Source organism: Marmota marmota, unplaced genomic scaffold (assembly GCF_001458135.2).
Source record: "Marmota marmota marmota unplaced genomic scaffold, marMar, whole genome shotgun sequence".
Taxonomy (NCBI): domain Eukaryota; kingdom Metazoa; phylum Chordata; class Mammalia; order Rodentia; family Sciuridae; genus Marmota; species Marmota marmota.
This window is the reverse complement of record NW_025999990.1, coordinates 42,636,588-42,652,531: the sequence shown is the minus strand read 5'-3', so window position 1 is coordinate 42,652,531 and position 15,944 is coordinate 42,636,588. Positions and strand designations below refer to the sequence as shown.

Here is a 15,944-nt window from a genome sequence, read left to right as displayed (position 1 = left end):
ACACATACACATACAGTTCAACAAGTTGATTATATTATTCCAAGCACGGTATCTTCTAAAAAGGATGACTGTAGTGATGAGTAACTGTTTCATAAACCTCATAGACCACTTAGCAAAATCAGAGAAAAACTGGAGAGTAATGTCAAGTCCAGCAATCTAGGGAAAAAAAGAGGGGTGACTCTACCTCCACTAGGCTAATTTAAAGAACATTAAGGCTGGGCTGGGGCTCAGTGGTAGAACACTTGCCTCATATGTATAAGGCACTAAGTTCGATTCTCAGCAGTGCATATAAATAAATGAATAAAAGTAAAGTCCATCAACAACTAAAAAGTTTTTTTAAGAACATTAAGGCTTCCTATTAGTAGCACAGCCAAGCACAGTGGTGCACACTTTTGTAATCCAAATGACCTGAGGCTGAGGCAGAAGGATCACAAGTTTGAGGCCAGCCTCAGTAACTTAGCAAGACCCTATCCCAATACAAAAAATAAAAAGGGCTGAGGAAGTAGCTTAGTGGTAAAGCACCTCTAGGTTCAATCCACAGTACTACAATAGTAGTAAAGGAAACAAGAGATGGACAGAGGGATATAATTTAATGATACAACTCCTCTACATTCAAACCCAAGTATTGGGGGAGTCCTCATGAGTAAAATAAAAATGGACACAAAGGAAAGAACTTCTTGTTTATTTCCTATTGAATCAATTATGGGCCAAATATTATTTAAAATACTTTATATATCATCTCATCATCAGGGACAACGGTACATGCCTATAATCTTAACTGTTCTGAGGCTAAGGCAGGAGGATCTTAAGTTCAAGGCCAGCCTGGGTAACCTAGGAAGACCCAGTCTCAAAACAACAACAAAACACACAAATATTATTTTATTTAAATCCACCATCCTGTAGAGATTTCTAGTTCCTCACTTTACATTTGGAAGAAATAATTTCCCTAGTCAGATATATTAGACAACTAGAAAATCAAGGACAAGAGGTGTGAACACAAATGTTAACATGGCATCTTCTGGGTTCCTACTAGAACTAGTCAGGGTCAAATACAGTAAGCTCAAACTTTTGTAGTCCTCTGCAGGCGCTCACATTTCCTTCCTCAGATTAAAAAAAAAAAAATGCAAATGCTCAGTCCAATTAACAATAATTTGAGACACTAAGATTTAAATGCAAAAAAACCCTTAAGACAGATCACTATTTGCACTCTGTGCACACAGAATACCATGAAACACAACTTAGTGATGAAAACTCAAATCCTCCTAATCCTTAAAGTCCTACAGTTCCCAACTGAGTTCCTAAAGGTAACTTGCTCACAATTCCATAGATTTTCACTTTTAACCTACTATGGGTTATTAACTAATAATATACTGAATACCAGGTAATCAATATTTTTTGCCCTGAAAAACTAAAATTAGGAAATTCGCTTTTTTTTTTTTTTAAAGCCTATGTTTCTATTTGCTCTAACTACAGTGTCAGACTAAAAAATTTCTCTGGAGTCCTTGTTTTTTATTTCCCTTTTTTCTTTATATTTCCTTGGAAATTTCATAAGTAAGATGTGAGATGTGTAGTTTTTAAGTGGTACTTCCAGTCAAACAAGAGTCCTATTGATATGATGATCAGACTTTATAGACTTTTAGTGAGCTTGTGCCTTCTATCCTCACTTTTTCTCTCCATGAGGGAGAAGGAAATTAGCATTTAATGTGAAAACTCTTAGTAAGATATGTCTGCCACATAAAGTAATTGTAGCAAAATTCCTACTGTGCATTTTTAAATAATAGTTAGAATTCCAAAAATTCCACATTTTTCATTAGTCAATTATATAAAAAACAAGTATATATTTTTGTGCAAGCATCAAAGTTTTGAATACAAGACAGGTTGGGCCTGTTTTTGTATCATTCTAAATGCTACTGTCTATACTGTAAAGCAATGCAGGGGCTTATCTGGTTATCTGGGGTTGCCCAGTTAGATATACAGGGGATCTGAAAAATCAGAATCCACAAAATAAATTTTTATCTTAAGTAGAATGCTAACTACATTTTCAAATAATAGATGTTTTCCTTCAATGTCTTTTTCAGGTAAAGTATTCCTAAATTTAGAGAGGTCTAATTGTGAAGTTAAACAAAATTCAGTAAATAAATTATTTTCTTTATTTTTTCAGATAAATTTTTTACATACTCTAATACAATTAAGTTTTTTGAATAAATGCCTAAACCCATTACTTACATTATGAGGTATTTCTGAAAAAGCATCCAGGGGATGAAGAGATACACTGAAAGTGCAATAAATTCTTTTTTCTTGCTGGGGATCAAGCCTAACAATTATCAAATGCTAAGTTAACAGTGTCCCACTGAGATACATCCCATCCCAGGCCAACATACTATTTAACAATAAGTTTATCCTATGGTTCCTGACTTTTTAGATACTCCATATGACAAAATAGATACAGGCTTCAATATCTCTTAGTTCATTTCTCAACACAATAAACTCAACCCTGAAATGAAAGTATGGACCTAAGTAGAACTAAGACCTGGTTAACACTAGAAAAGAGGAAAATTTTAAGTTTTCTCCATTGTATTTATAAATTGGGATGTATCGTTTTTATCTTTTAAAATATAATTACCTGGGCTGGGGCTGTAGCTCAGTGGTAGAGCGCTTGCCTAGCACGTGAGGCCCTGAGTTCGATCCTCAGCACCACATAAAAATAAATAGAATAAAGGTATTAAAAATATGTATATAATTACTTCATGTTTAATTTCCGTTTTACTATTACCCTACTCTTAAATATTCTTCTACAATAAGCTTTTACTTAGAAATTTACACTTAGAACTGGGCACAGTGGCGCACACCTGTAATCCAAGTAATGCAGGAAGCTGAGGCAGGAGGATCGCAAGTTCAAGGCCAGCCTCATCAATTTAGAGAAGCCCTAAGCAATTTAGCAAGCCTCTGCCTCAAAACAAAAAATAAAATTTTTTTTAAAAAAGGGCTGGGGATGTAGCTCAGTGGTATAGTACCCTTGGATTCAATCCCTGGTACCAAAAAATAAAATTCATTTCACATGTTTTGGATTACCTCAAAGTTTGGCATAATTTTTCAAATTGGCTGTATCCTTTATATTATTATTTATTGTTTTCAGAACTGATGTTTAAATGTGCTGTGCTACCAATGTGTTATACTCTTAACTTTAGCTGGAAAGTGATATTAATCCATTCTGTATAAAATTTCACTGCAAATTTACCTTTTTCAGGGCATATTTTGGGTCTTCAGGAAGAACCATTATTATCCTGCCATCGGGGTATTCAGCCAGAATTCTTTCTTTTTTCCAGCCCTAGGTATAAAGAAGGATGAATTTTATGTATCATATTTTATTCATCATATTCATGTACAGAAGGAAAAGTACATCAATTTGTCTAAAAAAATTACAAACAAAAATATATGCTCATTAATGTTTAATAAAGCATGATAAATCATCTATTGTTAAGCATACAGTAGCTACAATGCTAATTAATGTTTATTATTCAGAGACATTATCTACTACCACAAAAACATCTAATTTATCAATTCCATTTTAAATGATTTTGAAAAATCACACACCGAAAGCAAGCCCCTTAAAGTCAGTGATTCCCAGAACCTAAAGAATGACTTTCCCAGATTCTTGATACAAGAATTAAATGCTTAGATTTCTTAGGAACATGGTTACCTCCACAAACACACACTCTTAGTTTTTTGTCTGGCATGCCAAAGACCTCCAGGAGGTTTTAAGTGAACTGATTTGCATGCAGTAGCCCAGTATGAAAGGAATAGTTTTTATTTTTATTGATCACAACTATCAAAGGCACAAGAAGGAGACTATAAAAAAATATAACTACCTTCTAAGAATCTAATAGGGAAGGAGAGGCTACGTTGTGTGTATCTGAAGTTAAACATACTCAAAAAAAGAGAGGTAATAAACTCTTCTTCAGATCCACACTCGTGGTGATTAATGAGCAGAACCTGCATGAAAAAACAAAACAAAACAAAAGCCACTTAAATCTAGTAAGATGGGACTGAACCAGAGGTTAAACTAGGAACTTTGAAGTTCAAAATAAGTACAGAAGGAATGAGCTTAACTAGTTGTTCCATTTGTCTTACCCCACCAACTTTACATAAAAAGGCCTTTCCAAAAGCAATTTGTATTTCTACTTTTTAAAAAAAATGTTCTTTTTTTTTCTGATTCGTTTTCTTCTAAGAATGCAAAAGCTCAATGAAACCAAGAAAAAGACAACTAAATTTTTTTTATATACTATGGCAAGTCTGAAAGAATGATGGAATCTAGAATCGTTTTTTTTTTTTTTTTTTTTTTTGTAGGGGGGGGAAGAATCATAGTTGGGGACAAAAAATTTAGTAACAATCTTGATATATGTAACAATTTAGATTAAAATACTAAAAGCCAGAATTTGTTTACAAAATAAGAACATCCAAAAGTAAAAATCAGATGATTAAAATTACTTATGATTGATAAAATGCTCAAGATTTGCAAAGAAGCAGAAACAATAATCAGATGTTCTTTCAGGAACAGGAATCATACAGATCTGAATATAGATATAATTTTAAGATATAAAAAACACCTCTTTAAAAAGACATTTATATTAACAATGTTGCTTTTAGAAAAAGCTTTTAAATGAACCTATTTTCCACAAAAAGAAACTAGCAACTTTAAAAAATGAAACTATAAATTCAATGAAGACCTAGATATTTAAGAAACTTCAAATTATAAGAAAGTCATCCTTCCTGAGGTAAAATATCTAAAGACAATTCAATAAACTATTTTCTTAAGAATTGTCTTTAAAAACAAAATTATTCTCATGTCTTAATATTACACACTGTAATATTGTACAAATTACTTTGCTTAACTATTTTAGTATAAAACTTCCTCAAAAAAATATGCATGTTCAATGTGGAAAACTATCACACTGAATTTTATATAATTTTATGTTTTAAATATGATTCTATTCATTCCATGTACTAAATAAAAGAAGCAGGAACTGTGAGAGGCAGAATTACTATTGCTTAAGCTTCATTTAATGTTTGTGAAGATGGTATATTTTAGTGAAAACTTTTTAATAGTTTCAGAGTAACAGGGTTAGATCCTGTTGCTAGTTACTAGATGTATAGCCTTGGGTAAATCACTGGAACTCTGATTCTGTTTTCTAATCTAAGCATTCTATAAAATAGCTGTTATCAGAGGGTTGCATTAAAGATAACTGTTCACAAGAGTCAATGACTCTTATTAACTTCCATTCTGGTACATCAAACTAAGAACAATGCAACTAGTCTAACAAAATGCAATCAATAAATATCCCCAATGTTTAAATTCAAATCACGAGCAAAGCAAAGATGAAAGAACCAAGTTGGCTAATGTCTGTCAAATACTATACTCAAGATATTTATGTGCCTCAACTGCAGTTAATACTTTGCTGATCTCAATAACCATAATTCTCCTGAATTTAGAGAATTCAGAAGAGTGGAAGTCTGTCTGCTGCCCGAAATGGAGGCACAGGTGGAATGTGTAGGGAAGGATACATGCAATTTAGAGGAATAACTGAACAGCCACAACTGTTTTGCAAAGATGTAAATTCCAATGCAGTTAAGTACATTCCCTCCTCTCACCGTTAACTTTTAAGGTGTTACATATATCCCTCTGCTAACAGTATTTCCAAAACCTAAATTTTCTAAATTAATTCATCTGACAACTGAAAAGTAAAAAGCTCTATGTTTCTGATTCATATTTCTCATGAGAAGTTGAGGGTTTACTGTTTGTTTTAATGGTGCTGGAGATCAAATCCAGCACGATAGGCAAGCACTCTATCTTTGAACTATATACCCAGCAACCCCTTAATTTACATTTCTTTCTTTCCTTTTTGGGGGGATTGGGGTATACTGGGGTTTGAACCCAAAGGCATCTGACCACTGAACTATATCCCCAACCCTTTTTACTTTTTGAGACAAGTTCTCACTAAGTGACTTAAGGTTATCACTAAGTTGCTGAGGCTGGCCTCAAACTTGCAATCCTCCCATCTCAACCTCCTGAGTTGCTGGGATTACAGGCATGTGCCACCATGTCCAGCCTAATTTGTATTTTTAACAGAAATCAATGATATAATGATATTCTTTCCACCCTGTCGTAGTGACTCTAAATTTCAGAGCCTCAAAAGAGAAGTGATTTCTCCTTTTTTTCCATCAAAAAAAGATCACAAATGATGGAGCTAGGGTTGCAGTTCAGTGCTAAACTGCTTGCCTAGCATGAGTGAGGCACTGTGTTTGATTCTCAGCAGCTCATAAAAACAAATAAATAAAATAAAGGTTAAATTCTTTAAAAAATCATAAATGAAAACAACATATATTGGGTGGTGAATACAACTATCAAAATTCAACCAAACACTTAAGATCAGTGCATTTAATTGTGTGTAAATTATACCTCAATTTTAAAAGTTCCTACCAATCACCTTCATAAAGGCTGACTGAAACTACATATTTGAAAGAACACCCAGAAGTAAAAGTTACACAAACTTAAAAGAAAAAACAAAGTCAACAAATACTGCAAGGGAAGATAAAAGAAAGTGATTGAAGGAAAAACCCTTAGATTAGATTAAGAAAGACCGAGGGTAGGGAATGACTTAAGGGACATATTGACCAATGCAATATTACTTTTAACAAACAATATAAAAAAATTGAGATATTTGTGAAGTTTTTAATTTTTAACCCCAATGGAATACTTGATATTAAGGAGTAAGTTCACTAAAGCTTCTCTATGTTTAAAAAAGAAAGAATGATCTTCATTAAGTAAAAATATCTAACAAACCGGATGCCTTGGCGCATGCCTGTAATCCCAGCAGCTCCAGAAGCCGAGGCTGGAGGATCAGGAGTTCAAAGACAGCCTCAGCAATTTAGTGAAGCTGGGCTGGGGGTGTGGCTCAGTGGTTTCACTCACATGCAGTCCGAGAGAGAAAGTGAGGAGTGAGGAAGATAGATATAACTAACAAAATGATAACATGATGCCTGGGTTTACTTCAAAACAACTGGGAAGGCTGGAAGATAAAAAGATCATACATGAACTGAAATTGTTGAAGGTGGTTGGGTGAAAGGTACTGGAGGTTCATTACTCTGTGGGCAGGGGCAGAGAGATTGATTAATTTGAACTTATTTTTAATAATTCAAATCACCTATTGCCAAAGACCAAGGTGTGCTCAGGTACCATTTATTTGGAAAAGAAAAATACATGTAAAATTATCTGATCAGTAAAGTAGTTATCTAGGGCTGGGAAAAGTAGTGACTCTCAAGAGGAGCACAAAAGTGGCCTTAGGGAGGCTGGGATTGTGGTTCAGCGGCGGAGCGCTTGCCTTGCACGTGAGAGGACCTGGGTTCAATCCTCAGCACCACATTAAAAAATAAATAAACAAAATAAAGGTATTGTGTCCATCTACAGCTACAATATATATTTTTAAATATATTTGTAAGTGGCTTTAGAGTTAAACAGTATACTTTTTTTTAAATTTTAAGTTTCTATGGTATTGAGGCACTCTACCACTGAGCTATACTCCCAGGTCTTTTTTATTTTGAGAACAGGATCTCACTAAGTTGCCAGGGCTGCAGTCTTTCCACCTCAGCCTTTTGAATAGGTGGGATTACAGGTGTGCACGACTGCACACCTGTAAAATCTTTTAAAAATGAAATGAAATTAAAATGAATTCATTAAAAACAGAATCACATGCTGTTTGACAACACCCCAGACAGAAGGCATACACTGCAGAAAATCTGTATAGTAAATTAAAATTATAAACGTTTGAAATAACTATTGAAATGAACTTTATTTATTTGCTTGCTTGCTTATTTATTTGTTTGTGTATTGGAGATTTAAAACAGGCATGCTTAGCCAATAAACTACATCCCCAGCCCTTTTTGGTTTTTATAGTGAGACAGGGTCTCACTAACTTGCTTAGGCCTCACTAAGTTGCTGAGGCTAGTTTGGACTTGAAATCCTCTTGCCTCAGCCTTCCAAGTTGCTGGGATTACACGTATACCACTGTGCCTGGCAAAATGATTTTTTAAAAAATATTTATTCTAAACTTTTATGTGGACACAATATTTTTATTCTACATTTATGTGGTGCTGAGAATTGAACTCAGTGCTTCTTGCATGCTAGGTGAGCACTCTACCACTGAGCCACAATCCCAGCCCCTGGCAAATCAATTTTGAATGTAAATACTCATTAACAAATATTTCAAGTCACCAAAAATATAAACAGAGTGATCTAAATTATGGTAGAGTGGTTTAATTCCCCCACCCCTTTAGCTTATCTGTATTTCCTATTTTCCATCTTTAAAAAAAATAGTACGATAAAAATGTTAAAATGCTTGACTAGCTCAAAAAGCTAATTTTTACTCCCTCAGCCTCCGCCATGGCGAGTGGCAGCGGCACCGGGTCCTCGGCGACCGCGGCGACAAATCTGAATGCGGAGAAGGAGACCATGGATGTTCTGCTTGAGATTTCAAGAATTTTGAATACTGGCTTAGATATGGAAACACTGTCTATTTGTGTACGGCTTTGTGAACAAGGAATTAACCCAGAAGCTTTATCATCTGTTATTAAGGAACTCCGCAAGGCTACTGAAGCACTAAAGGCTGCTGAAAATACGACAAGCTGACTTTCTGGAGAGATCCTGATGAGATATGTCAAATTCCTCAAGAGGATTTGAAGATTGCATTTTAGTCAAGAATGTACAGTGAAATTACTGCATGCAGCAGTGTTGAAAAATTTTCCTTTTAAAAAGAATTATAGGGCTGGGGATGTGGCTCAAGCGGTAGCGCGCTCGCCTAGCATGCGTGCGGCCCGGGTTCGATCCTCAGCACCACATACAAACAAAGATGTTGTGTCTGCCGAAAACTAAACAATAAATAAAAAAAAAAAAATTATAAAACCATAGCTTTATAAATCAGTGGAAAGTGGCTTACAGAGAGAACTATCAAATGTGTTTGCATCTCATCTTTTTTTTTTAATGGCCCTAATGTTTTGGCATTGCTATGTTTATATTTATGTATTCCTTATTTATAGCTCTGATAGCTTTAATTTTCTAAGCAGTCTGTCTATCAGATGTGCACATCTGCTGTGCCTGGTGGAAGTACAGTGGAACCCATCAGTATTGATGTGTCGTAGTTATGACTTGTTGACATTTCCATTATAAACTTTAATTTTGAATTGTTTATGCATAATAACTGTTGATTTATGTTGTATCAGGCTGAAAGTTGACAAGATTTTAGCCACCATGTAAGAATTTGTATTTAAATTCCCCATGTATACCAGAATCTTGTTTTTTAAAATGAGAACATAGAAAACATTTCTTGTAATCTTCTCTTTAACAAAGAATATTTAGTTTTTTAAACAGGTTTTGGGCAGTTAATAGTGTGAATTAGATCATTTTGTATTTACTGAAAAATAAAACTTCTAGAAACTTAGATTTTAAAAGTAATAACAGTGCTTAGCTTAGTATTGTTTGTAGTTTGAGTCATTTACATCAAATAAGAATATTAGTTGAATGTTTTTCTAAGTTTTATATCCTATAAAGGCCTAAAAATAATGTATAAAGTGAAACATAGCCAACATGCAAAATTCCTTTTTACTTTTATTACATAAAAGTAATTGGAATTCTTATCTAATAAATATGATGTAGATATATAATAAATCACTAGATAAGTGGTGTGTTTCAATGAATATGTAATATTTTCTGAAGAAATAAGGATTTCTAGTCATTAAACAAAAACTAATGAAATGTGTATCAGGAATTATAAGTTTGCCTTTCTAAAATCATTTTGTGTGTCATTATTTACCCTTAAAGTTTTAACTCATCAAAATGATAATTCAAAAATAAATTTTAGAAAATTTAGGATGTTATTGGTTCTGTTTCTGTAACAGAATCTCAGTGGAATTTTTTTGCAAGGCTAATATGGATTTAATTTCATTGTTGACTAAATTTTAGATTTTTGTTAGATACCTTTTAAATGAATGGTATTCATTCTTCACTAATGTTTTTTATTGTTCATACAAGCTGAAGTGGTTTTTATAAGATTTAGTGATATTTAGATAGCCACTTTCTCTGCTTTTTTTTTTTTATATTTATTTGACCATTATGACTTTTAATTCATGGCATCTTTACCAGTAAACTGAAAAGGTCTATTAGCAGAACAAGTTAGGAGACAATAAGAATTTGTGATAAGCATTTGAATGAAACTAAACATGTTATTTATAAATCAAAGAGAACATTTATTCTCAACTCCAAAATGTGTATGCAGTTCTAGGCCATAAAAGTTGATAATATAGATTAAGTTATTTACGTATGAAGCAAAATAGGAAAAAATACTGAGAAAGGATTATGTTTACAGAGGCCTTCTTATCTGTCATATTTCTTAAATGTTTTTTGGTGATACTGGGGATTGAACCCTGATGCATTCCACTAAATCACATCCCCAACCCTTTTTATTTATATATATTTATTTGAGACTGGGTCTGGTGATATTGTTCAGGCTGACCTTGAACTTGTGATCTTCTTGCCTCAGCCTCCCAGATAGTTGGGATTAGGTGTGTGTCACTGCTGCTGGCTTTTAATGTATTAGTATCTTTTTAATGCATACTTCAGTAATATTTAAGAAATAAAATAAAATGATACAATTCCAATGCTGTACATGTTGACAATGACAAAAATAAAACCATATTGGTAGTATTGGCATGTACTTTTGATTTAATACATCTTTTTATGAATTCAATCGTATTTCTTTAGGTGGTCATTTTATAGATGTTAAGATGCTTATCATGTGTGATTGAAGGCTACTTAAAGACAGGTTATGTAATTTACAGCTTAAATTAGGCTTAAAGTATAAATGGAATACTCTTCCCCTGGTAGTGAGAGGAGATAGCTATATTAACGTTGCCTCACGCTTTAAAACAAAGTTGGCAATTCAAATAAATGAGAAATGATATTTTTCTATACTCAAATAATAACTTTTTTACAAAGTGGATCATTATCATTGTGAAATGTATAGACATGATCCAAATATGCATGTTTTACAATAATTGAGTCAAATACCAGTTTTTAAATATTTAATTAAAATTAAAAATTCAAAAAAAAAGCTATTTTTAAATGAATGTTTTGAAAATTTTTTTAGCAAATAATCTTGTGTTAATACTGATGAAAGTTTTTTTGTAGCCATTATGACCATATTGACATTAAAAGTGTTGAAAAAGTTTAGATGTGCTGCACATGATAATGCACACCTGTAATCCGAGACTTGCGAAGCTGAGGCAGGAACATATTAAGTTCAAGGCCATCCTGGGCAACTTAGCAAAGCCTGGTTTCAAAATTAAAAATTAAAAGGATTGGGGATATAGCTCAGTGGTAAAACACTCCTGATTTCAATCTCCAGTATCCAACCCCCCATCTCCCCCTGCCCGTTTTAGATACTACTATTAGACTTTAAGTGACAAATACATGGAGAAATTCAGTTAGTTCAGGAACTATATTAACCACCTACCACAAGGGTAGTTCATATGTGATCCAAGTAGTACAGCACAGTGGTAAAAGGATGTTAAAAATCAGAAAGCACTAGATTTGATTCAAGGTGTGGTCTTGGGCAAATAACTTCTCTAAATTTTGGTTTTCTCACCTAGAAAATGGTAGAATCACCACAACACAATAGCTAAACAAGGAAACATTATACTATTGAGCACAGTGCCTAGCACAGTAATATGCCCCCAATAAATAACAATTCCCATCATCATTATAGTGACTAAGTTTTTTTCTTGTGAGTTTTTAAATCTTGGATACCCTCAGACCTTACAAGGTCATTTATGAACAGTTCCCTTGGCCTGGTATGCCTTTGCTCTATACCCTTATGAGTTCAAGGGACTTCTACTTATCCTTTCTGACTCTACTCAGATGTTAATCTGATTTTTCCAATCTCTATCATATATCTTTGCTCTATATTTATACGGTACATTCTGATACTCTGGTATTTTCCATATTATTTCAACAATCTACTTAACTATCCTTTTGCACTGATCTGTGAATTTACATATTATCTTTTGAATAATAATAATTTTTAGGAAAAATATCTATGATCCTGGAGCACAGAAAGAAGTTAAAATATGTCTGAATAAAAAAATTATGAATCTAGAAAATGTTTACCCCATAAGATATTATATTCATTTCTTACAAATTGAGAAAAAAAATTACAGTGAAAGTAGTTTAGATTTGCTATTGTTGGGTTGGGGTTGTGGCTCAGTGGTAGAGCACTTGCCTGGCATGTGTGAGGCACTAGGTTCGATTCTCAGCACCATGTATAAATAAACAAATACATAAATAATATCCATCAACAACCAAAAACAAAAATGAAAAAATAAAATCTATCCAAACCTTTAAAAAAAATAGTTTGCTGTCATAAGTAGGAAGTAGCTCATTAGAGAACCATATCTTTCTAGTTTAAGCTCACATTCTTTTTTCTTTTTCCTTTTTTTCTTGCAATATTGGAGACCAGAGCCCCAAGCATGCTACACAGCATTCTATTTCTGAGCTACATTCCCAGTTCCACTCACATTCTATTCTCTTATGTCACAATGACTTCAAGAATTCTGCAAATCTAACAGAAGAATTAAATAGTACATAAATGTGTGCAAAATGCAATAAGATATGTTTGAAAGGAAGTTTCCCCCAGTCAAGCTAAGCTCTTTTATATTTAAATGTTTCTAAACCCGTATCAATATGTATATACAACATATTTCTTAATTCTCAAAAAAAATTTAAGAAATTACCAACTGGGTGTATAGTTAAGTATTAGACACTTGATGAAAGAAAAACTAGGTTAAATCCCTAGAACCAGTTAAAAAAAAAATAGTCAAATTGAAGGAGGGACCTACCAAAGAAGGCAAAATAACGTAAACAAAGTTTTATAATGATTTTAAGAAAGAAAATTCTAAATCATATTAGGAATTAAAGTGTTCCTACAGGTGGGAACAAAATGACAAAAAAAGAAAATTATGAGCCATGCACAAGACAATGATCAGTTCAATTTGGCTTAAAAGAAGGGAATTCATACTAATTTTTAAAAGAAACTTAGAATACACTTTAAAGAAAAGGAAAGGGATCAAGGAGTGGAAGGCAGGAAGTGCTGGGAAGTGATATTGGCCAAATTATACTGTTATATTGTGTGCATGTTATATTGTGTGCACCAACATACCCAGCTGATCTGACTCATTTCTTATGAGTTTATGCATCTTTAAATCTTTAGATATATTAAAGCAGTATCTACTTCAGGAATATTCTTCTCGTGTCTGCAATATTTAAACTAAATGAATAGAACTGAACTTCCTCGATGTATAATAATACATTAAATAGAAAATGAGCTCTGAACTTTTTTTCTGAATGAAAGAATTTAATATAAGACAGATTTTACAAAATAAAATATAAAACTACCTATTTTGATAAATCTTATATCTTAGGATCAATTTTCTTTGATCCAGTGATGATAAAGCAATAGGGATCTGAGATATGCAATAGAGACTACACATTCCAAAAGGACCAAATCTCAATGTGACATACCACTATATTCCAAGCACATAGCAAGTGCCTGGGGCAAATTAAGTATTTAATAAACATCTATTTTTGAAAGGCTGGAGCAGCTTGAGGGATTGAAACCTCTATTTATAAAACCAAGAGCTTAATGAAAATTATTTCAGTTATATCAAGTTAAATAAGTTAATATATATATGACACAACACTTGGTTATAACTGACAGATATTAATACTTAGAGAAGGAGAAAATGCAAGCAATCAGGAGTCAAATGTCATTTATATATTTTAAAATCAACCCAAAGAACTAAACATGAAGTATAACTTACACTGGGAGGAAAAAAGACTTTACACACACACACACACACACACACACACACAAATATGTAGCTTGAGGTATGTTTGCTATATACACATAATGTTATTTATGTAAGAAACACTAAAAAACAAAAGTACTTAATCACTGGAGAATGGCACTGGAAATGGGGTAGGGAGACATGAGGCCTTTCCTGCCTCCATTTTCTACTTTATAATGCTAGTTTAATTTTTCATTTCTAGGTACATACACTCACTCTTTTTATAATTTTTTTCAAAAAGACTAGAGTTGATAAATCAGAAACTTGAAAAACACCTTTAAATTAAAATCTTCTATGCTTTTCTTTTCCTATGCTTTTATTTTCTTCTTCTATGGTTATATTTTTGGTGCTGGAGAGATCAAACCCAGGGCCTTCTGTATGGTAGTCCACTGCTCTACCACTGAGCTATATCCCACACAGTTGAATTAAAATCTTTTTAAAGGGGCTGGGGATGTGGCTCAAGCAGTAGCGCGCTCGCCTGGCATGTGTGCGGCCCGGGTTCGATCCTCAGCACCACATACAAACAAAGATGTTGTGTCCGCCGAGAACTAAAATAAATAAATATTTAAAAAAAAAAAAAAATCTTTTTAAAGGAAAGGAATGTGAAAAGAAAATTTTCTCCACAACTAAAAATAAATTCCCTTAAAAGAACAAGTTAAAAAAGAAGTACTTGTGAAGTACACCCTCAGAAACTTAGCAAGACCCCGTCTCAAAATATAAACTAAAAAGGGCTGGGATGTGGCTCAGTAATAAAGCACCTCTGGGTTAAATTCCTGGTACCCCCGCCACACACACACACAAAAAAAACAAAGTACTTAAATGCTCCTCCTTGTAGGTCATACAATGATATAGAACTCTTTGGCATTTAATCACTGCCAATTAAAAGGAAAAGAATTCAAAAGAAAGAAGTAATAAATCCTGTCTTATATTAAATTCTTTCATTCAGAAAAAAAGTTTAGAGCTCATTTTCTATTTAATGTATTATTATATAATGTTTTATTTTTATTATTTTTTAAAGAAAATGTTATTGTATTTTTTATACATTTATTTTATTTATTTTTATGCAGTGCTGAGGATAGAACCCAGTGCATCACACATGCTAGGCAAGCACTCTGCCACTGAGCTACAATCACAGCCCATAATATCTAATGCTTTAATATCTAAAATTCTGTTTTAAAAAATTAGAAACATGGGCTGGGGTTGTGGCTCAGTGGTAGAGTGTTCGCCTAGCATGCACGAGGCACTGGGTTTGATCCTCAGCACCACATAAATGTAAAATAAAGATACTGTATTCACCTAAAAACTAAAAAAATAAGTATTAAAAAAAATTAGAAACAAAACAAGATTGATTCTGTACCCAGATTCTCACATTGCTTCATAATGTCTAAGTTCCTATACTATTTTCTTGAGCTTTTTTCAGTAAATCAGAGGATGGTTATGGGTGTGATTTTATGAGAAAAACAAAGCTAAATAGAAAGGGATTCCATACTCATAGCAACAGTCTCTCCATATCAATTACATTTAATATACAATTACAAATGCTTTAAGTTATAAGTCTAAATGTAATGACCATATAGAAAACACTGTTCTCTGTCTAACCCACAGTCATTCTCTCCCCTTTTTGTTTGCATTTTGTTTAGGTGATAACATATGCATTTCCAACAATAAATTATGATTAGTTTAAGTCTGAATTTCAACAGGGCTGCTATTGACATTTTCAGTTGGATATTCCTTCTTAGGAAGTGTCATTTACACTGCAGGAAGTTTAGCGCCTTTGGCCCTTGCCTATGCAAATGTCAACAGCCCTCCAAATAAACATCCTGTTTTCCTACCTTGAGAACCACTGGCATAAAACCAATCATCATTACATTATCTATTTTTGCCAGACTTCTGCTCTCCTAGCTTCTCTTGCAACTAAATTAGTGACTACCACCATTCACTTCTAGATAATGAGACAAAGAAAATTTTATATGGGGGCGTCTAGGAAAATGCTG

At 33.2% G+C, this 15,944-nt stretch overlaps 2 protein-coding genes across 11 annotated transcripts in view; one reads left to right on the top strand and one right to left on the bottom strand.

Moving 5' to 3' along the window:
• Esco1 (establishment of sister chromatid cohesion N-acetyltransferase 1) overlaps positions 1–15,944 on the bottom strand; it is a 91,805-nt gene that overhangs the window by 28,565 nt on the left and 47,296 nt on the right. For 4 of the 10 annotated variants that reach the window (XM_048806459.1, XM_015482495.2, XM_048806462.1 and 1 more), the window contains exon 9: positions 3,239–3,328. In XM_048806459.1, the coding sequence (XP_048662416.1) occupies positions 3,239–3,328 (90 nt within the window). Of the gene's footprint in view, positions 1–2,291; positions 2,315–2,343; positions 2,688–3,238; positions 3,329–3,869; positions 3,994–15,944 lie in introns of those variants that run through there. The other 6 variants (XR_007348874.1, XR_001503182.2, XR_007348876.1 and 3 more) reach the window with 5 other exon arrangements.
• On the top strand, positions 8,403–8,816 carry LOC107139597 (mitotic-spindle organizing protein 1-like). Its single transcript, XM_048806463.1, has one exon. It carries the CDS (start codon positions 8,438–8,440, stop codon positions 8,681–8,683), a length of 246 nt encoding a protein of 81 aa, XP_048662420.1. The 5' UTR covers positions 8,403–8,437; the 3' UTR covers positions 8,684–8,816.

Coding starts and splice junctions, on each gene's coding strand:
- LOC107139597 (XM_048806463.1), top strand. CDS start 8,438: ATGGCGAGTGGCAGCGGCACCGGGTCCTCGGCGACCGCGGCGACAAAT.